General features: G+C 42.0%; 1 protein-coding gene across 1 annotated transcript in view; it reads left to right on the plus strand.

Annotated features, from left to right (window-relative positions):
• SV2C (synaptic vesicle glycoprotein 2C) overlaps positions 1-21,974 on the plus strand; it is a 130,095-nt gene that overhangs the window by 33,877 nt on the left and 74,244 nt on the right. The window contains exon 3 of the mRNA XM_054178798.1: positions 18,361-18,541. Within this exon, the coding sequence (XP_054034773.1) occupies positions 18,361-18,541 (181 nt within the window). The remainder of the gene's footprint in view (positions 1-18,360; positions 18,542-21,974) is intronic.

The following is a 21,974-nucleotide window of genomic DNA, read 5'->3' on the forward strand; positions in this document are numbered from 1 at the left end:
CAAAGGAACAGATTTCTTAGAGAAGTAATTTTTAACTGTAGGCTCTTGGCTGTGGTATCAATGTTATTGAAAAGAACACAGATGTCAAAATATTAGGTACTTATATTTGGGTCTGAGAATTACTGTATTCACAAGATACTCATCTAGGATAAAAATACTTAATGAAACCATAGTAGACCTTTGACTATCAGGGATCTCTTGGAAATGACAGTGAGAGTCCCTTGCTCTTCTAGTTAATAGTAGTAATAAATCTTTAGCAGTGATAGAAAGATTTAGAAACAGCACTGCAGTCATCAAAATGTGTGCTAAATATTCCAGAGGAAGGTGAAAACCATTCTGTAGGATTAATGACTTACTTCTGCAGAAGAAGATACCAGAAATACAAATGCCATCATGCATGCTGTTCACCTTTGGTACGGTTCAGTCCCTTGCAATGACATTATGAAAGTATTCCTACTGCAGTGCTTTTCCTGCTTGCTTTCCAGACACAATGACCTAAGTGGGAAAAATTAAAAGGCAGATCTTTATCTGTTCTAAGCAGCTACGTTATGCAGATCAGTGGAAATAGTGGCTATGTTTGTTTGCCTTTTCTGAGGAGAAATAAAAGGAAAATGGCAAGAGTACGCAATGTAAATTTTGTCTGTTGTGTACTGGACTAAGCTAGTATGACATGGGTTTGGCACAGGACAGGAACTGGGAGCACAGATTTGAAGCATTAATGAAATGCGGTGTATTGAGTCCTCTGTGCTCTTTCAGGCTCCCATTATAAACCAGTATTTATGGTGGGTCACAGTTGCCTGCCTTTTCTGAGGATGATGCTGTTCCCAGACAGCCTTGTTGAAGCCAGTGCTGACAGAACACTGCCACCACATCAAATGTTCTTCTTTCAAAGTCTTCCTATGTGCAGCTTTACTGAGGAATGCAAGCTATTGGACACTGTTTCCTTTCATGCTCACTGCTTGCTTTTAAGAGGTTCAGCGTCTAGCCTAGGGATATATCCAACATTTCTGTCTCAATACCCAGTTTTCAGTCATGCACTTTTAACCTGAGTTACACACTCAGTAGAAGGCAGCATTAAATGACTGTATTGCAGATCATAGCTGAGGGCTTTGGTGTTTGTATGCGTCTTCAGTGTAGCCAAATGCTGTTCTAAACAACTGATCTTTTGAGAGCTCTATAAGTAATGTAACAATTATTAGGTTTGTTGTTGGTTTTTTTTAAAGTAAATATTTCTCACTACATGTCTATACCTTGGAATAATGTGAGAGATCAATCAATGTGCATACAGCTAATAAAGTATTAGGTCACTTTTTGAGCAAGACATTTGTTGCCAGAATATAACATTTCTCCAGGGTTTGAGTTATGTTTGCTTCATCTGAATTGAATGAGTACAATGGATAGTGACAAACTTACTCCTATTTAAATGTTGAAATACACAGCCTACAGTTGGGATAACATACATATTTGTGAAGATTGTATGAGCAGCCAGTAAGATACTTGTACACTTAACCACTTACAAGCATGCATTACCACCATGTGAAAATATGCCTGTAACATTTATTTGCACACAAACCCAAAACTACATAATCATGTCCTTGTAGTTATCTTCAAATCTCTGTCTTGTAGAGTGTTGGTTTCTCAAATAGTTAAACATCACTGGGCTGCTTTTTTTATGCACTATGGGTTATTTTCTGGTTCTGCCTATCCAATCACAGGTCAATGATTTTACCATTTATATCACACAAATGTATAATCTTACAAAAGTGGCCCAAAGAAGGAAATGCCTCTTAAAGGAAAAGCCTGAGGGCCATGGTGTTTTCATACATTTAACCTGGCTGTTGCCTTCACTTTTTTCTCACTTTCTCAACTGCTGTGGGGTTTCTGACTAACAATACATCACTTCTTAAATCAATGCATCAAATGAACTTTCCTAACTAAACCATACAATTTAAATATGATAGCACACTCTCTTTCAACTTCCTGTTTGGTTATTTCTGCAACTAAGTTAAGTTACCATCTGCAAGCTTTTATTTACAGAAATGTTGATCTGTAGCTCTCAGTATTTGTAGCTCTCAGTTTTGCATGATGGAAAAAGTGTCTTCAAAGATTCACAGAAACCTGTTTATCAGGCAGGCAGATTTTTTTAAAGGAATGTAAAATCTGAAAATTAACAAAATGGGGTAAAGCAATGCTACCTTTCCATTCGTAGTGTTTAAAAAATTGTCTGTGTTCTCAAGTATAGGCAAAGGTGGCCCATTTGCAAATTTCTTCATGTCATGTTAGCTGGACTGAAATTATTTGCTGTGTACTGATTAGCAGTGGAAAGCCTCATACAAAGCTTGAGAGAGCACAGATGAATACAACTCATGTGACACGTGACTCTCTATTGTATTCTGTCTTGCTTTTGCATTTGTCTGACCTGCTCAGACAGTTCTAATCTGCTAGAATTCAAGGCGATTTTCAAGACTGGCTCTGAAGTTGCCACCAGCAAGCCTTGTTAAATAGAGATCATGAACTGCTAGATACAGTCATCTAAACAATTTTCCATTTAAACATTTTAATAGTGCCTCCTGGCACTATTGTAAATAAGTAATTAGAAAGCCCATTTGGCATGGCCATCACACCTGTAGGTGTATTGGCACCATACAGAGGGTTATTCTGATCTGTTATTCTTCCTTTTGACATTGGATTAGTCAATGTATTTTATTGACTTTCAATGGGAAAGAGGATGTGAGACCATTAGCAATAGAAGTTTTCTTTCTCTCTCATTATGTTTTAGATCAGGTCTCTGGTTGGACACTCTTGGAGATGCGTGAATTTCAGACCCTCCTTAATTTTGGTAACCTGTTCCTGATGAGGTTAGGCATAAACCAATGTGTTTTTTTCACAGAATGCACTGCTTTGGAAGGGACCTTCAGAAGTCATCTTGTCCAATCCCCCTGCAAGTGAGCAGGACTGAAACCAGTGAAAAGTCTTTTGTTTAAATTTTTGTCAAATTTTTTTTAGTATAATTTTCCCTACAGTGTCATTTCATTGGAGTGAAGGTTGGTAACAACCACTGTATGGGTGAAGCAAAGGTTGAAAAAAGTTATTTCCTCCCATTTCCAAGGGAAGAAGTTTACAGAGTACTGGAATATAATTACAGTAAGGCAAGTTAATGGCTGATTAAACACTGATGAATTAATCAACTGTTAGCTTATACTTGTAACTGTTACTGTACCTTTGCTAGGAGCAGTTTTATTAATTAGTTCTTAGCATCACATGCTTGGATTTGCTGAGTTGGTTGCATGTCTTATTAATGTAAGTGTATATACTTTGGGCTTTTTGTTTTAATTCAGCACTAATTAAAAGTTCATTCATGGCCTATGTTTTCTTTTGAGCCAACAACAGGACTAGGCAAATAAAAAAGTTAACATTCAGGCCATAAAACATAATGAACATAAAATGAACAAGTTTAATAGGAAATGAGATGATTAATGTAGATGACTGCATGGGTTGTTTAAAGCTTTAGTGAAATATGTATTTTGTAAATTTTTTTTTTTTTTGCTTTGGAACTCCTAGCACATTGCACAGTGCTATTTACTGTTCAATCATATGCAGCATTTATAATCATTCTGATTCTCAGGATTTCCTGAAAGTGTGTTTCCAATTGGAAAGTTATAGCAGTTTCTAGTATGACAGGGTCAGTTCAGAGATGGGCAAAGAGTGCACTGAATTTTTTAGCAGCTTAATCAGAGGAACCTCTGCATCTGCACTGGAAGAAAACAGGAATTAGGGGTATTAGGACAGATTAGCTAGGTGTGTTTTATCCAAAGCTTATCTGTTAGGATTTTCTTGCTAATGCCAGAGGGAACTGTTGGATCAAAGGAGAAGATAGTGTGAAAATAGTATGTTCAGTGGTAGCATCTAGGTAATCTGTCAAAAGCTTCACATCATCACATGGTATTACCTGAGATTTTGATAACGTCTGTGCCCTATATATTGAATATTGGTAGGTAGTATCTTGCAAAATAATGTGTATATGGGAAGAAAACTACTGTATATTGTCTATTTTTTACAGCCCAGTATTGCTAAAACTGAATGCTGATTGTTTCTGTTGATCAAGGAATCAGAGCTTTAGTCTTTTTCTCTGTATTATATTGTTGATTTACCTAGGCAAGCAGTAGCAGTGTGATGTAGCAGTGTGCTGCTGTTTGCACTACCACTATTCAATTTATAAATTATTCTAATGAGGAAAGTGGAATATCTTTGATCAGTATTGTATTCTGAGAAATCCATTACGGAATAAGTAAAACTTATACTAGCATGCCACCTTTTAAAAGACTTAGTTATTGACATGATAACATTCTTAAAGCAGAAGCAGTGCTGACAACGTACTGCAAAGGCATTAAGTTTACCATATTCTCCATTTTGCTGCCTTATCTGAAAATACAGCTGTGCTGAAAATTCCCCATCCTAGCAAATCATCTATTACCTGTCGCTTTCTTTGCAGTTACTGAGCTACCTCTGTGCATTCATAAATTTATCTAATTTGGATCTGAAGAAAAGCAGGAGCAGTTATTCCTTTTGATGTTATAGTGTTTCAATTAAAAGAATATCTCAGTACACAAGAAACTCATCCGTTAAGACAGAGTATTATTTCATTAGTAAAAAACATGCATCAGCACACTTGCTTGTGTAATTTTCAGATGTATTACAAAGTGAACATCCCTGGAACTGTAAGGAGAGTTAATAGCATACAGAACCTTACAAAAAAAATACTGTGTTTTACAAATTATGATGGAAACATCCCACATTAAATCACCTTGTTATGCTCTTAATCCACAAACCAGAATGAGTCTCATTAGTCCAATGAGAAGAAATGTGGAGGGAAAATACCATTTTTCTTTTTGTTGAAATTAAATTGAGCCTAATACCACAAATATTTCAGGTTCTGAGTTTCACACGAGATACAGGATGCTATTCAGTAGTTGACATATCATGCATGTAAATTTAATACGAGTATGCCAGAAGAAACAAAAATTCAACAAATACCTGAATGAAATTTGGGAAATGGTTGCTGTGAGACCCTTTGACATTTACTTAGATAGAACTGTGTGTTGTTCAACAAAGCCAAGTGCAAACCCCCTCACTTTAGTCACAACCCCCACCAACACTATGAGCTTGAGGTAGAGTGGCTGGAAAGTTGCTTGACAGAGAGAGGTCTTGGAGTGCTGGTTTACAGCTGACTTACTGTGAGCCAGCAGTGTGCTCAGATGGCCAAGAAGGCCAACAGCATTCTGACCTGGATCAAGAAGAGTGCAGCTAAGAGGAGTAGGAAAGTGATCTTACTCCTGTACTTGGCACTGGCGAGGCTGCACCTCATATACTGTGTTCAGTTTGGGGCCCCTCACTACAAGAAGGACATTGAGCTGCTGGAGCATGGGCAACAAAGCTGGTGAGAAGGTCCTGAACACAGGAGAAGCAGCTCAGGGGAGACCTCATTGCCCTCTGCAACTACCTTCAAGGAGGTTGTAGTGAAGTGGGAGCTGGCTTCTTCTCCCAGGCAAGAAGTGATAGCACAAGAAGAAGTGGACTTAAGCTGCACCAGGGAAGGGTTAGATTTTAGGAAAAAAATTCTTCACTGAAAGGGTCATCAGGCACTGGAGCAGGCTGCCCAGGGAAGTGATGGCTTTTGACCACCCTGGAGATGTGTAGAAAACTTTTGGATGAGGTGCTTAGGGATGTGGTCTAACAGTCATATACAGGGAGATGTTGGGTTATGATTGGACTTGATGATCATAAGATCCTTTCCAACCAGGTGATTCCATGTTTCTAGGCAATTCTACAGTACTGTGGTAGTTTCAGGCTGATGCCTAGCAATTTTCCACAGATTGAACAGAAAGTGATAGAATGTAAGTAAACTACCATTGGATGTAAAAGGGAAAATAATGATAAGGTCTAAACAATCTCATTGGTCTGAATATCTAATACAAAGTTAGATATGTAAACAAACTCTCTCTTTTCAGTTCCTTCACTCTGGCAGATATTAGCTGGTGCTCCTGCTGGCTTTGATGACCTTGTCAGTGTTTCTCTGTTGTGGCTAAGCACTAACAAGCTACCGTTTGCTCTTGCTCTTGTCCTGTGTACAGGGAAGAAGGGGAGGAAGAGGAGGAAGCTGTTGGTAACCCCCTGGTTTTGTCCAGAGGGGTTCTTGTGTTGTTTACAAATTGTAAATATATGTAAAAATCATATATTTTGTACATATTCATTGCATTCCATATTTCTAGATCATAGTTTTGCTTGTAAATATAGCTTCATTTGCTTCCACCTAGTCTGGCAATTCTACTTTGGCGGGATAATTTCAACCCACCACAGGTACCTGGTTTGTTTAACCTTTCCAGCCATGAGTTCATCCTGGAATTTCCCTGATGGTGGGCATACACTAGAATAGCTTCATGATTTGGAAGTACATGCAAGTTGTTTTCCTAGGAAAAATCATGGCTGTGGTTTTTTAATTATTTTTTTTTTTTATGGAGAGAATGAAATTGTTCTCACTTCTCCTCTTCACCCAAGGGGAAAATCAAACAAAACACAGCCTTCCTGGCTCATCTTTGATCTTTGTAAGGGCATAGCTGAGCTGAGATACCAATTCTGTAAGACCATTGTCAGTTTGATCTCAGATTGACCACTATATTGTAAGTATTTGCTGGTCTAAACTTCTGTTGACCTAAAATTTTGTGTTGTCAAATTTTGTCTGGCATTGGGTGCTTTCCGACTATACTTTTAAGACCCACTCAGTTTCAGCTGTCTTCCAACTGTATTGGAGGTGCCATAGTAGATTTCTACATCTGCTTCACCTTTTGAGTTCAGTTCACTGGAAAATTATCTTTTTGAAAGAGAAAAAAAAAAAGGGGAAAAAATACAGTGTGCTTTGTTTTGGTTTTATATTTTCATTAATATTTTGTGTTTTTTCAAGGCTCCACCTTTGTTTTGTATTTGTGAGGATTCTCTTTAGAAGTACAGTACTTGGCTACCCCATGACAGGTTTTCTTTGATTAAATCAATCACCAAATTATGCCTGTCATACTATTACAAACCTGAGTTGCTTTAGTTGTTTGTGTTGCTTATGTTTCCCCCCCCCCCCCCCCCCATTAAAGATGGTGAAGAGGTTTGCTCATAGTTCTGTAGAATTACTTGCTCTTTCTTTGTCCTGTCTACACTGGTCAACTAAACATGATCTTTCTTTTGCTCATCATTTCTCTCAGCTCCATTTTCCTGCCTTTCATGGTTGAGTTCCTCTACTGCAGTTCATCAGTATCATCTGATAACAGGACCATTTGGACAGAGAACCAGCTATATTTCACCTGATGTTATCTGAGGTTTCTTGATTAGTATTAGATTGAATGTCATCGGATGTTTTGTAGTTATGTTTGAAAATTATTAGAGAACTAAACACAGAGGTTACTCACTGCAAGTCACACTTGAAAATCACTGCAATGGGATAGATGCTGTATGAACATCTATATCAAGACTGAAGGACTTCTGTGTGTATTTTAAAACAGCTTTACGCCTTTCATGTGTTTAAACAGACAAATCCTATTACTGTGATTGCTAAAAATAATTCTAATAATGTATTAGTAAGTAAAACTTGAATGTTTGTAAATATGTATTAAGTAGAAGAGCAAAAAGCTTCAAAATGAATGTGTAATTAGGCATCTGCACTGGAGAGTATGAAATTACAGGCTGAAGCCTGTCTGCAGCTGTCCTGGAAGGGAATGCTAGGGGAGTGGATTTAATCTTAAGAGCAATAATGAAACAAACAAACAAACAAGCTAACAAACAACAAAACAAGACAAAACAAACCAAAACACAAACAAACCAATCAAAACAAAACAAAACCAAAAGTAAACACAACAACAACAAAAAAGCCCACCGAAATTTATATGCTGTGGCATTTGGGGATTTGCATATATTGTGTGTTAGGTACGGGCAATCATTTAACATCTAAAGTTAAGATGCATAATTATTTCTATGGGAAATAGCAAGCATTTAGATAAAGGAAATCCATGGCTTGAGAAGCTTTAAACTTGCAAAGATTCATGAAAAATTCAAATTTTAATTAATGGGATAGATAGCTCACGTGTTTGTTGGAAAACAGCACCCATCAGCTTTTTCAGGTGGCTGAGCAATCAATGTTTTCATCCTTCGAGAACTTAAAAATTCACCATTCCAAGAATAGTGAGCCATAAACCCTGTTGTGCCACCATTTCAAGCACTGTTTATAGAAACCAGGAAACAGTTGTTATAGAGGAATATTGGTTTGTGGCAGTTCTTTCTGCAAGAATGTTAGGTTGTTAATACCTCTGAGGAGGTGAATAGCGTATTATAGCATGTAAGAATTGAAGATCCAGTGTTATGACTTCGCAGTTGGTTTCAGACATGCAAAGACAGTGGCTTTAGAAAATGGAGTTCTGCCAATTTTGGACTTATTGCAATTTTCTTTTAGTGGTTGTTTCTGAACATTTGTTGGTTTTGAACAATTTTCTTGTATTTGTTTTGTTAATTTGAAAGCTGTTTGCTTTAATTACCTTCTATTATAAACAGTTAATTAGATGTTATGTTTGACTGAAGTTAGTTGCTGTATGGGTTGCAACGCTTTTCAAAGTATTTCAGGATTTGCCAGCAGGAGCAGGGAGGTCATTCTGCCCCTGTACTCTGCACTGGTTAGGCCGCACCTCGAGTCCTGTGTCCAGTTCTGGGCCCCTCAGTTTAGGAAGGATGTTGACTTGCTGGAACAAATCCAGAGAAGAGCAACAAAGTTGGTGAGGGGTTTGGAACACAAGCCCTATGAGGAGAGGCTGAGGGAGCTGGGGTTGCTTAGCCTGGAGAAGAGGAGACTCAGGGGTGACCTTATTACTCTCTACAACTACCTGAAGGGAGGTTGTAGACAGACGGATGTTGGTTTCTTCTCCCTGGCAGCCAGTACCAGGACAAGAGGACACAGTCTCAGGCTGCGCCAGGGGAGGTTCAGGTTGGATGTTAGAAAGAAGTTCTTACAGAGAGTGTGATTGCCCATTGGAATGGGCTGCCTGGGGAGGTGGTGGAGTCGCCATCGTTGGAGGTTTTCAGGAGAAGACTTGATGGGGTGCTTGGTGCCATGGGTTAGTTGTTTAGGTGGTGTTGGATTGGTTGATGGGTTGGACGCGATGATTTTGAAGGTCTCTTCCAACCTGGTTTATTCTATGTATATTCTATGTATATTCTATGATCAGAAAAACTGATAACAGATTCTAAATTCATATGGTTCTTCAAGATTATCATCCTTAAACTGTGTCTATGGTGTTTTGTTTAGATGGGTTAAAACAGAGGTAGATCTGTATATTCTTAGTCAATATGCTACTTACTGGCATTGGAGTTTGTCACTATGAACTGTCACATCATGAGCAATAGCTAATAGGAAGGTCCTAGCACAAGTAACTAAAACACTGATTGAAGTACAGTGTCATTCATACTTCTCTTGGAACTGTCTTAGGTATAGTCTTGTTTTCCAAAAATACATGTAATATTTAAATGTTTATTTTCTTAGAAAATACTACTTTTTCTAGTTGTGCTAAATGCATTCCTCACTCAGACAAAGGACCTAAACACCACAATAGGAAAACTACAACTTCAGGTGAGTTTTGTAACTGCTATACAATAAGTGTTTTTAAAGCAAAAGATGATTGTCAGTGAGTCCCATATCTTAAGCTTCTGTTGCAAGGAAGTATGACTTCAGTTTCATTACTTTATTTTCTCTCAATGAAGTACATACTTTTGGACTGATTTGGAATCATAGAATTGTTAGGATTGGAAGGGACCTCAAGGATCATCTAGTTCCAACCCCCCTGCCATGGGTAAGGGACAGCTCACGCTAGATCAGGTTGCTCAGAGCCACATTCAGCCTGGCCTTAAAAACCTCCAGGGATGGGGATTCCACCACCTCCCTGGGCAAACTGTTCCAGTGTCTCACCACTCCCATGGTGAAAAACTTCTTCCTAACATCCAATCTGAATCTACCCATTTCTAGTTTTGTTCCATAACCCCTAGTCCTATCAATACCTGACACCCTAAAAAGTCCCACCCCAGCCTTCTTGTAGGCCCTTTTAAGATACTGGAAGAACACAATTAGGTCTCCTCGGAGCTTTCTGTTCTCCAGACTGAGCAGCCCCAACTCCTCCAGTCTGTCCTCATAGGAGAGGTGCTCCAGCCCTCTCCTCATAGCCCTCCTTGTGGCCCTCCTCCAGACATTCTCCAGCACATCCAGATCCTTCCTGTAAAAGGGGCTTGAGAATTGTAGGTGGGGTCCAGTACTCCAGTACTCCAGGTGGGGTCTCACCAGAGTGGAGTAGAGGGGGAGAATCACCTCCCTCAACCTGCTGGCTGTGCTTCTCTCAATGCAGCCCAGGACTGGCTTTCTAGCCTGCAAGTGCACACTGCTGGCTCCTGTTGAGCTTCTCATCCACCAACACCCCCAGGTCCTTTTCTTCAGGGCTGCTCTCAAGCCAGTCAACTACCCAGCCCATATTGGTGCTCGGGATTGCCCTGACCCAGATGCAGAACCTTGCACTTGGTCTTGTTGAACCTCATGAGGTTGTCATGGGCCCACCTCTCCAGCCTGTCAAGGTCCCTCTGGATGGCATCCCTTCCCTCCAGCATGTCTGCTGCACCACACAGCTTAGTGTCATCAACAAACCTGCTGAGGGTGCACTCAATGCCACTGTCCATGTCACCCACAAAGATGTTAAACAAGACTGGTCCCAGGACTGATGCCTGAGGCACTCCACTTGTCACTGGCCTCCACTTGGACATGGACCCATTGACAGCCACCCCTTGGGTGTGGCCATCAAGCCAGTTCTTTATCCACTGAATGGTCCATCCATCAAACCCATACTGCAGCAGCTTTGGAGATCAAGATGTCATGTGGGACAGTGTTGAAGGCTTTGCTCAGGTCCAGAACATAACCTTGCCTGCAGGACACAAAGGAAGTCCCGTTCCTCCCAGCTTTCAAATGATTCCTTAAGACCTATCCCCCTGTAATAGTCACAATATTCCCCTATGATATTTACAAAAAAACATGAAAGTGACAAAAGGCAAAGGAGAACTCTAGCTCCGAAAACAGATTATCAAAATCTAACAAATGCAAGTAGCCAAGGACATGAGACTATCATTTTAAGCTTCAACACCCCTTTCCAAATTGTGTAGCTCTTTATTATGTTCTGCCACTGGTCAGAATATAAAGCTCATGAGGAAAATATACCACTGCATTTTTTACACCTTTCATAAATCACATACTACATTTTTCATGCATGTGTATACATACAGATTAACTATACTATTGTTGGTCAGATCTTGCTCACTGTTCTTATTAATTTAAATACAGAAAATAATAATTGTATGAGTGTACACAGATAAATAAATAGATTTCAATATGTCATGACATCCTGGGGGTAGGGCTACTTTTTGAGCAGCTACTACTGGTCACAAATCTGGCTGCTTTTTCTCTTGCTACATTTTAGCCCATTTGTGCTACACAGCTTACAAAGAAGGTATGCTTGTACTATATAGCTATAGAGCACACTTGTGCTATACAAACAACTGAGCACAAGGCACACACTGATTTGGCATCCAGCACGATCCTAGAAATATATTTTTAAAGTTAAAGTTTATTCTAAAATAAAAAGACTGCTATTGATATCTGTAAAGTAAGACTTTGATTTTCCTCTCAAGGTAACGTGTAATCTCAGACTCGGTCATTTGATAGAAAGGCACTAAGAAGCAAGTGGCAGTTGAAAAGAAAGTCACGCCATGCAAAAATGGACATACATAGAATACATACATAGAATAAACCAGGTTGGAAGAGACCTTCAAGATCATCGCGTCCAACCCATCAACCAATCCAACACCACCCAAACAGCTAACCCACGGCACCAAGCACCCCATCAAGTCTTCTCCTGAAAACCTCCAGTGATGGCGACTCCACCACCTCCCCAGGCAGCCCATTCCAATGTGCAATCACTCTTTCTGTACAGAACTTTTTTCTAACATCCAGCCTGAACCTCCCCTGGCACAGCCTGAGACTGTGTCCTCTTGTTCTGGTACTGGCTGCCTGGGAGAAGAGACCAACATCCATCTGTCTACAACCTCCCTTCAGGTAGTTGTAGAGAGTAATAAGGTCCCCCCTGAGTCTCCTCTTCTCCAGGCTAAGCAACCCCAGCTCCCTCAGCCTCTCCTCGTAGGGCTTATGTTCCAAACCCCTCACCAACTTTGTTGCTCTTCTCTGGACTCGTTCCAGCAAGTCAACATCCTTCCTAAACTGAGGGGCCCAGAACTGGACACAGTACTCGAGGTGCGGCCTAACCAGTGCAGTGTACAGGGGCAGAATGACCTCCCTGCTCCTGCTGGCCACACTGTTCCTGATGCAGGCCAGAATGCCATTGGCCCTCTTAGCTGCCTGGGCACACTGCAGGCTCATGTTCAGTCTACCGTCGACCAGCACCCCCAGGTCCCTCTCAGCCTGACTGCTCTCCAGCCACTCTGACCCCAGCCTGTAGCTCTGCATGGGGTTGTTGTGGCCAATGTGCAGAACCCGGCACTTGGATGTGTTAAATCTCATGCTGTTGGACTTTGCCCATCTGCCCAGCCTGTCGAGGTCCCTCTGCAGAGCCTCTCCACCCTCCAGCAGATCAACTCCTGCCCCCAGCTTGGTGTCATCAGCAAATTTCCTGATGATGGACTCGATGCCCTCATCCAGATCATCAATAAAGATGTTAAAGAGGATGGGGCCGATCCCTGGGGCACACCACTGGTGACTGGCTGCCAGCTGGATGTGGCACCATTCACCACCACTCTCTGGGCTTGGCCCTCCAGCCAGTTCCTAACCCATCGCAGTGTGCTCCCATCCAAGCCATGGGCTGACAGCTTGGCCAGGAGTTTGCTATGGGGAACGGTGTCAAAGGCCTTGCTGAGGTCCAGGTAGACTACATCCACAGGCCTCCCCACATCCACCAGGCAGTCACCTGATCATAGAAGGAGATCAGGTTGGTCAGGCAGGACCTGCCCTTCCTAAACCCATGCTGGCTGGGCCTGATCCCTTGGCCATCCTCTAAGTGTTGTGTGATTGCACTCAGGATGACCTGCTCCATAATCTTTCCTGGCACTGAGGTCAGGCTGACAGGCCTGTAATTCCCTGGCTCATCCAACCGGCCCTTCTTGTGGATGGGTACCACGTTGGCCAGCTTCCAGTCATCTGGGATCTCTCCAGTGAGCCAGGACTGATGAAAAATAATGGAGAGTGGCTTGGCCAGCTCATCTGCCAGCTCTCTCAGCACCCTAGGATGGATCCCATCTGGTCCCATGGACTTGTGGGGGTCTAAGCTGCTGAGGAGAGGTCCTATCACTTGCTCATGGAACACAGGGAAACTATGCAGCTCCCTGGCTCCTTCTGCCAGCTCTGCAGGCCAGCTGTCTGGTAGACGTTCTTTCCAGCTAGTAAAGATTGTGTTGCATTGTTCTTCTATCATATTTTAATGAACTCTTTTTTTTGTTGTTGTTTGTTTTGATTTTGTTTTGTTTGGGGGTTTAGGGTTTTGGTTTTCTTGTTTGTTTTCACAGCAGAAATACTGTGTATTTCAGTTATTTCCCCCACTGTTCAAGCAAAAATTTGCATCCTCTTCAGATGAGGGAACCCAAGTCTGTAACTAGTTTACAGTATGCACACACTTTGGCTACCAGACAGCTAAATATTTTCTAAGTGGAGGTGTACACTGCACCCTTCAGCTTGCCAGCAACGGCTTAACATTGCAAAGCAGTTGACCAGGAGTTCCCTCAGTATCCAAATGCTAGTTATGGGGCAATTAAAGCAACAGGATAAGAATACATGCTGGTCAGTCACTGAAGTTCAGCTAAACAGTATTTCACTTCTTGTGCTGCTGTAAGTTCATTATTCAGAACTTTATATTACAATTCATAGCCTGGTACCTAGATGATAGACAAGTCCTAAGAAGGCTAGGAAGGGAAGAGGTGTTGTTCTCTATATCAGTGACCAGCTGGAATCAGTGGAGCTTCACCTGGGCAAGGATGATGAGCTGGTTGAGACCATATGGCTGAAGATGAAGGGGAAGACAGGGGAAGGTGATGTTACTGCAGGGGTCTGCTACAGGCCACCTGACCAGCAGAACCAAGCAGATGAGGCCTTCCACAGGCAAATAGAAGCGGCTTCACATTCACAAGCTCTGATCCTTGTGAGGGATTTCAACCACCCTGACACCTGCTGCAGGGACAACACAGCTAGGCACCAGCATTCCAGGATGTTCCTGGAATGCACAGATGACAACTTCCTCCTCCAAATGGTAGAGGAACCAATGAGAAAAGGTGCTATGCTGGACCATGTTCTCACCAATAGGGAAGGGCTGGTCACCAGTGTGAGGCTCAGGGATAACCTTGGCTGCAGTAACCATGAAGCAATAGAATTTAAGATCCTCAGGGCAACTAGGAGGACATATCCCAAGCCTACAACCCTGGACTTTAGGCATGCAGACTTTGATCACTTCAGGGATCTGCTGGCCAAAGTGTTGCGGGACAAAGCCATAGAGGGAAGAGGGGCCCAGGACAGCTGGTCAGTGTTCAAGGATCACCTGCTCCATGCCCAGGAGCAAAGTAGACCCACAAAGAGGAGAGCAGGAAAGAATGCTAGGAGACCTGGCTGGATGAGAAAGGAGCTCCTGGACATGCTGGCACACAAAAAAAAACTCTACAAGGAGTGGAAGAAAGGACAGCTGGAATAGGGGGCGTATGAGGAAGCTGCCCAAGCAGCAAGAGACCTGGTTAGAGAAGTCAAAGCTCAGTTAGAATTAAATGTAGCCAGGGAGATCAAGGGGAACAGTAAAAATCTCTGTAAGTGCAGTAATGGAAAAAGAAGAGTAGGGAAGGTGTGAGCCCCCTCAGAAAGGAAACAGGTGACCTGCTGACAAGTGACATGGGGAAGGCTGAAGTTCTCAATGACTTCTTTACCTCAGTCTTCACTGGCAAGGGCTGCAGCCTCACTCCCAGAATAATGGAAGATAATGGCAGGGACTGAAGAAGGAACTGCCCATTGTGAGTGAAGATCAGGTCAGTGACCATCTGAAGAACCTGAAAGTGTTCAAGTCCATAGGATCCAATTAGATACACCTGCAGGCGCTGAGGGAGCTGGGAGATGAGGTTGCTGGAAGTCTGGGAAGGTCCCCATTGACTGGAAAAGGAGAACCATAACCCCCATTTTCAAAAAGGGAAATAGGGATCAACCAGGGTACTATAGGCCAGTCAGTCTCACCATGGAGCAGATCCTCATGGAGACACTGCTGAGGCAGAAGAGTAACAAAGTGATGACTGGGCACAATCAGTATGGCTTCACCAAGGGTAAATCCTGCCTGACAAACCTGGTGGCCTCCTATGACAAGGTCACAACACTAATAGATGAAGGCCAAGCAACTGATGTCATTTACCTGGACCTGAGCAAAGCCTTCCACACTGTCCCACATGACATCTTGATCTCCACAGCTACTGCGGTATGGGTTTGATGGATGGACCATTCAGTGGATAAAAAACTGGCTTGATGGCCACACCCAAGGGGTGGCTGTCAATGGGTCCATGTCCAAGTGGAGGCCAGTGACAAGTGGAGTGCCTCAGGCATCAGTCCTGGGACCAGTCTTGTTTAACATCTTTGTGGGTGGCATTGAGTGCACCCTCAGCAGGTTTGCTGATGACACTAAGCTGTGTGGTGCAGCAGACACACTGGAAGGAAGGGATGCCATCCAGAGGGACCTTGACAGGCTGGAGAGGTGGGCCCATGACAACCTCATGAGGTTCAACAAGACCAAGCGCAATGTCCTGCATCTGGGTCAGGGCAATCCCAAGCACCAATATGGGCTGAGACTGGAACAGCATATTCACCTAAACAGAATATAACTATCTTGCTAATGAAGATTTAACACAATGCGTATTCTATCAATTGTTTTAAAACAGTATCTCAGAGGGAAGCAGCAGTGGGAAACTATAAAACATGAGGGGAAGGAAGCACATCTTAGGGCTCATGAGACTCTGCAATGTCAGCACTTCAGATATTAACATCTGTAATTATAAGTGTGGAAATACTCATGAGTGACCTGTATGTTAGTAGGCAGTTATCACAGTATCACAGTGTAACTAAGGTTGGAAGAGACCCCAAGGATCATCAAGTCCAACCTGTCTCCACAGACCTCGTGACTAGACCATGGCACCAAGTGCCACGTCCAATCTCCTCTTGAACACCTCCAGGGATGGTGACTCCACCACCTCCCTGGGCAGCCCATTCCAATGACGAACTACTTGCTCGGTGAAGACCTTTCTCCTCACTTCAAGTCTAAACCTCCCCTGGCACAGCTTGAAACTGTGTCCCCTTGTTCTGGTGCTGATTGCCTGGGAGAAGAGACCAACTCCTTCCTGGCTACAACCACCTTTCAGGTAGTTGTAGAGGGCAATGAGGTCACCCCTGAGCCTCCTCTTCTCCAGGCTAAACAATCCCAGCTCCCTCAGCCTCTCCCCATAGGGCTTGTGCTCAAGGCCTCTCCCCAGCCTTGTTGCCCTTCTCTGGACACGTTCAAGTGTCTCAATGTCCTTCTTAAACCGACGGGCCCAGAACTGGACACAGGACTCAAGGTGCGGCCTAACCAATGCAGAGTACAGGGGCACAATGACCTCCCTGCTCCTGCTGGCCACACTATTCCTAATGCAGGCCAGGATGCCATTGGCCCTCTTGGCCACCTGGGCACACTGCTGGCTCATGTTTAGGTGGGTGTCAATCAGCGCCTCCAGGTCCCTCTCTGTTTGGGAGCTCTCCAGCCGCTCTGACCCCAGCCTGTAGCTCTGCATGGGGTTGCCATGGCCAAAGTGCAGCACCCGGCACTTGGACTTGTTAAATGCCATCCCATTGGACTCTGCCCATCTGTCCAGTTGGTCAAGGTCCCTCTGCAGAGCCTTTCCACCCTCTAACTGACCAACATCTGTTCCTAACTTGGTGTCATCTGCAAACTTGCTGATGACTGACTCAATGCCCTCATCCAGATCATCAATGAACATATTAAAGAGGATGGGGCCCAGCACTGATCCCTGGGGTACACCACTGGTGCCTGGCCGCCAGCTGGATGTGGCACCATTCACCACCACTCTCTGGGCTTGGCCCTCCAGCCAGTTCCTAACCCAGCACAGTGCTGCTGTCCAAGCCACGAGCTGACAGCTTAGCCAGCAGTTTGCTGTGGGGGACGGTGTCAAAGGCCTTGATGAAGTCCAAGCCCAGGCATTTATGTGGACTGTTTTGTTTGTTTTCATTTTACTTTCCCTTTCAACTGCTTTCTTCAAGGCAGAGATGTTTCTTTTGGAGGCCAGTTTTTTATACAACAGCTATTAAAGCCCACCAGAGGTGCTGAGGAATTTGCCTGTTCTTGTGGCTGATAGGAAGGACATATTAGGATCTTAATTTCTCCTCTGTAGTAGATGTGTAAGATGGTAGCAAGTGGCAGGTAGATAAAACCCAATTTGGGAATTTACTAGGAAAAGAGATGGCAAAAGAGTAACAGGCATGAAATAACATACAAATCTGGTTGGTTCTCTTTGAAACATGGGAACTGCTTTTTCTTCTGGCAGCCTGCGCAGTGTGTTGTATATCTTTGCGGAGCATCCCACAGGGTTTTGTCCCATGAAAGGAAGTAATGTATGATATGCTAAGATGTGAATGGTCAAGTATTAAACATTTCAACTTATCTTTCTGTGGGAAAGTACTACATGTTGTAAACATCATTAATGCTTAAAAAAAAATAAAATCACTCCCCAATTTTTTTCTCTCTCTCATTTTATTTTATGTAGCTAAACTGTAATGTATCTGTTAATTATTTTTAAAATAAAAACTAAATAAAATAAAGCATTCCAGGGATCTTCTGTCTACAGGACAGGGCCTTTTAAAATAGAGCAATACACTGAAATAGGACTGAGAAAAAAAATTCTGGGCATCTTTCGTTCTCTAGATCTCAAGTGGAAAGTGTCTCTTTCATAATCAGCTTCCTTTAGAGCTAGCACATCTTACTCCTAATGATTATCCCCCACAGGACTGCTTATGTTCTAGGAATGTTTAGACGTGGTAGCAGATAACATAGCACGAAAGGTATGCATGTTTATTCACTGGGAAAGGAGAAAATAATCTCTGTACTGTTTGCTTTGTAAATACAGAGGAAGAGCTATTTTTGTTGTGGTCAATTGTCATCAATTGTGTAGCTCACAAAACAATATCTTCTTTTTTTTTTTTTTTTTTCTTTTTTGTGTGCATTGCAGGTAGCATAGTGTACCTTGGGATGATGGTGGGGGCATTCTTCTGGGGAGGCTTGGCAGACAAGGTGGGAAGGAGACAGTCACTTCTGATATGCATGTCTGTCAATGGATTCTTTGCCTTCCTTTCATCATTTGTCCAGGGCTATGGCTTCTTCCTCTTCTGTCGCTTGTTTTCTGGATTTGGGTAAGCTCCTCTGGTTTTGTTCATTTTCACAACTCTGTGTTTTAATAAAACTTTCCTGTTTGCAAAAGAATGTTATTTAATGTAGAGATACAGTCTGTGTCAAGGGCAAGAGAATTAAACACACTAGCTACTATCCTCTTTAAAAAAAAGCCTGAAGGGGAAGAATAATGATTTTAAAGGAAGGACACTTACTGCAAGTTGCAAGATTGAGTTCTGTCCTACCTTTGCAACAGACTTGCTTTGTAAACTAGATCACATTGCTTAACTCTTTTATGCCTCAGCTTCCGTGTGTATTGCTTGCTCAGTCAGCAAAAATGAAGCCCTCCTTAAGGGTGCAATGTAAGATTTCTGTAATATTTGTAATGTTTCTAACGTCTTTATGTGCATAATATTGTTTAGAACACCATTGCAGCCAAGACTGTCAAATTTTAAATGGGGCCCTAGCGTTTCTGAAATGCTATTGCTCTCTCCAGAAGAATGGTGTTTGTGGCTTTGTGTTTGCTTTACTCTCATTTAAATAACTTCTTAGTTACTGGAAAAGTTTAAGGTAGTGGTCTATTAAGTTTATAATTCTAAGACCATGTAAGTAGAGATTGATATACACAAATAAATTACTATGAGAAAGCTTCACCTTTACTGCACCCTTGGATAGCCAAGACCTCTGTTTTGCAGAGCAGTAAGTTTAGCACTCTTGGTGGTTGCTTGATTTAGATCAAAAGTCCCAATTACAATTTCATTTCAGGCCACTATCAATCTTTAGGATGCCGAACAAACAGAAGCTGCTGACAGCACAGTATGCTCTCTCATAAAGCCATGCACATGAAGTCCACTGTGATTTTTCCACTGATTAATTCAAAATCAAAACTTAAAAGTAAATTGAATCCAAAAGCCTGGTAAAGGTCTAGGAGGTGTGTATATATGGTTTTGTACAAAATAAGAAGACCTAGACAAGAAGCTGTAAGTTGTATTCATCATGAGACATTGGGGCCATGTGTGCAAAGATTTATCATCAAAAAGCATCTTGTTGGGTAGATCTTTAAAACTGTAAAAGGAAGGTTTCTCTAATACCAGAACACAACTCACAACATCACTGTTAAGCTGAATGGAATTGGAGTGGTTACCAATTCAGCACTGACACTGTTGAGCATTATTCTCAGCTACAAAATTTTGCCTAGCCTCTTTTACAAAAAATTGTATTTATTTGGTCTAAACTATTAGTTTATGATTTTTGATACTTTTAGATAATTACAAATGCAGTTTTTCTGAGTACAACAACTCAGTTTAGAATAAAGTGTATGTTTCTGTTACCCCAGCAAATTTCATCTTAGTTATTTAAAAAATTAAATAAATAAATAAATAAATAAATAAATAAATACACAGTTTGGGTAAATGTATCTTATTTATCCATCCCAAATGTTACATCTAAAAATAATCAGAATTTTCGTGCAGTACAAATTTAGCTGAAATAAACATTGTGACATGAACTACAATTTAGAAATTCTTCAGACAACCTCCTATATTTGCTCCTAGATGAAACTTACTATTTTTCGTGAGCAAAGTAAAAAATACTAAATAAAAGCATCCTATTTTAGCAACCAGACATTATGTCCAGGCTGCAGAGATTTCTAAGAGCTTGCCAAAATGGTCGGTTTGTCCAAATTTCTTCTCGAAACCCACAGAAATATTAGGAAATGCAGCTTACATTTGGTTAGCTGACATAAGTAGAAGACTTTTCCCTGCCCATTGCCCCATGTAAGCATCTTAATTTAAAGAGCAGAAAGCGTCTCTCTCTTGGTAGTGTTTCTTTTTTTAGAAAGCTTTAAACTGTACTTCATTGCGTCAGAGACTCACCTTCTGATAGCTTTTTTGACCATTCCTCAAAAATGTCTCCAAAGCTACCCACAGTGCTCTCCGTGACTGGAATTTATCAAAGTGTGCAAGTGTCCAAACAGTAGAACAAACTCAACATTTAGATATTTTTTCAAATTCCTTATGTGCTTGTTAGGAATCCATAGCTGGCAGAAAAAACCAAAACTGTGGTTGAAGTTTCTTGTAACCAGCAGTTTTACCTGTTGCAACCCCACCCATGCTGGCTTTTACCACCACTTTCATATATTATGTGTAATGGCAAGAAACACTTAGTGGTGTGTATTTCCCTTTTCTTAATGTCCAAGACAGGAAGGACCTACAAGCTGTGTGTGTGCTGCAACAACTGTAAAACGTTGCAGCAGAGAGATATGGGCCACATGGACGCATCACAAGATGGCTGGCTTACACAGGCAGTTGCATTCAGAAACTTCAGCTCTAGATCAATAGGGTGGTTTTACAATTGTGTGTCATCACTATTTAGTATCATGTTGTATTTACCTCTTACCTTTTCATACTCACTCGCTCCACTTCTTTCTCATGAAGCACCTTGTGTCCTCTCATTCTCAAAATGTTGTAATCCTGCTGCCTCTAATTCCTTTCCAGATCACAGCTGTCTTCTACCCATGGCTATCAGTGTTTATACACTGTGAGCTAATGAATAGTTCTGCAGGTGACTGGCTTCAAACCTGTTAGTCTATGCCAAAAGGGTAAATATGCTTCTCAGTCAAGCCAAGGAAGCAGCTGGCAAGGTCTGAGCTTTCCAAATAGCTTTGATCAAGCCCTTGCAGCTTCAGCTGTGGATAAATGTCAACTAATGTAAACCCGATAGATGTGTGAGAGCGGTGGTCTTTCCCAAGACTGTTAGAAGAGGACTATATCTGTATGAGGAAAGGAAGATTACACAAAAGGGAGAGAAAGACTAGCCAGGAGAACCATGTAAATATGGTAGAAAGCCTAAATGACAGGGGAAAAAAATCAGAAGTATAGACTCATTTAGGTTGGAAAGCACCTTTAAGATCATGGAGTCCAACTATTAATCACTGCCAAGTCCACCACTAAACCATGTCCCTAAGTGCTTTGCCTAGAATCATAGAATGGTTTGGATTGGAAGGGATTTTAAAGATCATCTAAATCCAACTCTGCTGCCATTGGCAGGTATGCCTCCTACTAGACCGGGTTGTTCAAGGCCCCATCCAGCCTGGCTTTGAACACTTTCAGGGCTGAAGCCTCCACTTCTGTGGGCAACCTATTCCAGTGCCTCACCACCATGGGGAAGAATTTTTTCCTGATGTATAACCTTAATGTATCTTCTTCCAGGTTGAAGCCATTACCCTTGTCCTGTCATTACATGCCTCTGTAATCCCTCTCCAACTATCCTGTAGGCCCCCTTCAGTTACTGGAAGGCCTCTCTAAGGTCTCCCCAGAGACAATCCCAGCTAAGTCTGTCTTCATAGAAGTACTCTGGCTCTCTGTTCCATGTCTTTCTTCTATTGGGAGCTCCAAAGCTGGACACAATACTCCAGGTGAGATTCCACAAGAGCAGAGTATAGGAGAGTCACCTCCC

Source organism: Dryobates pubescens, chromosome Z, assembly GCF_014839835.1.
Source record: "Dryobates pubescens isolate bDryPub1 chromosome Z, bDryPub1.pri, whole genome shotgun sequence".
NCBI lineage: Eukaryota > Metazoa > Chordata > Aves > Piciformes > Picidae > Dryobates > Dryobates pubescens.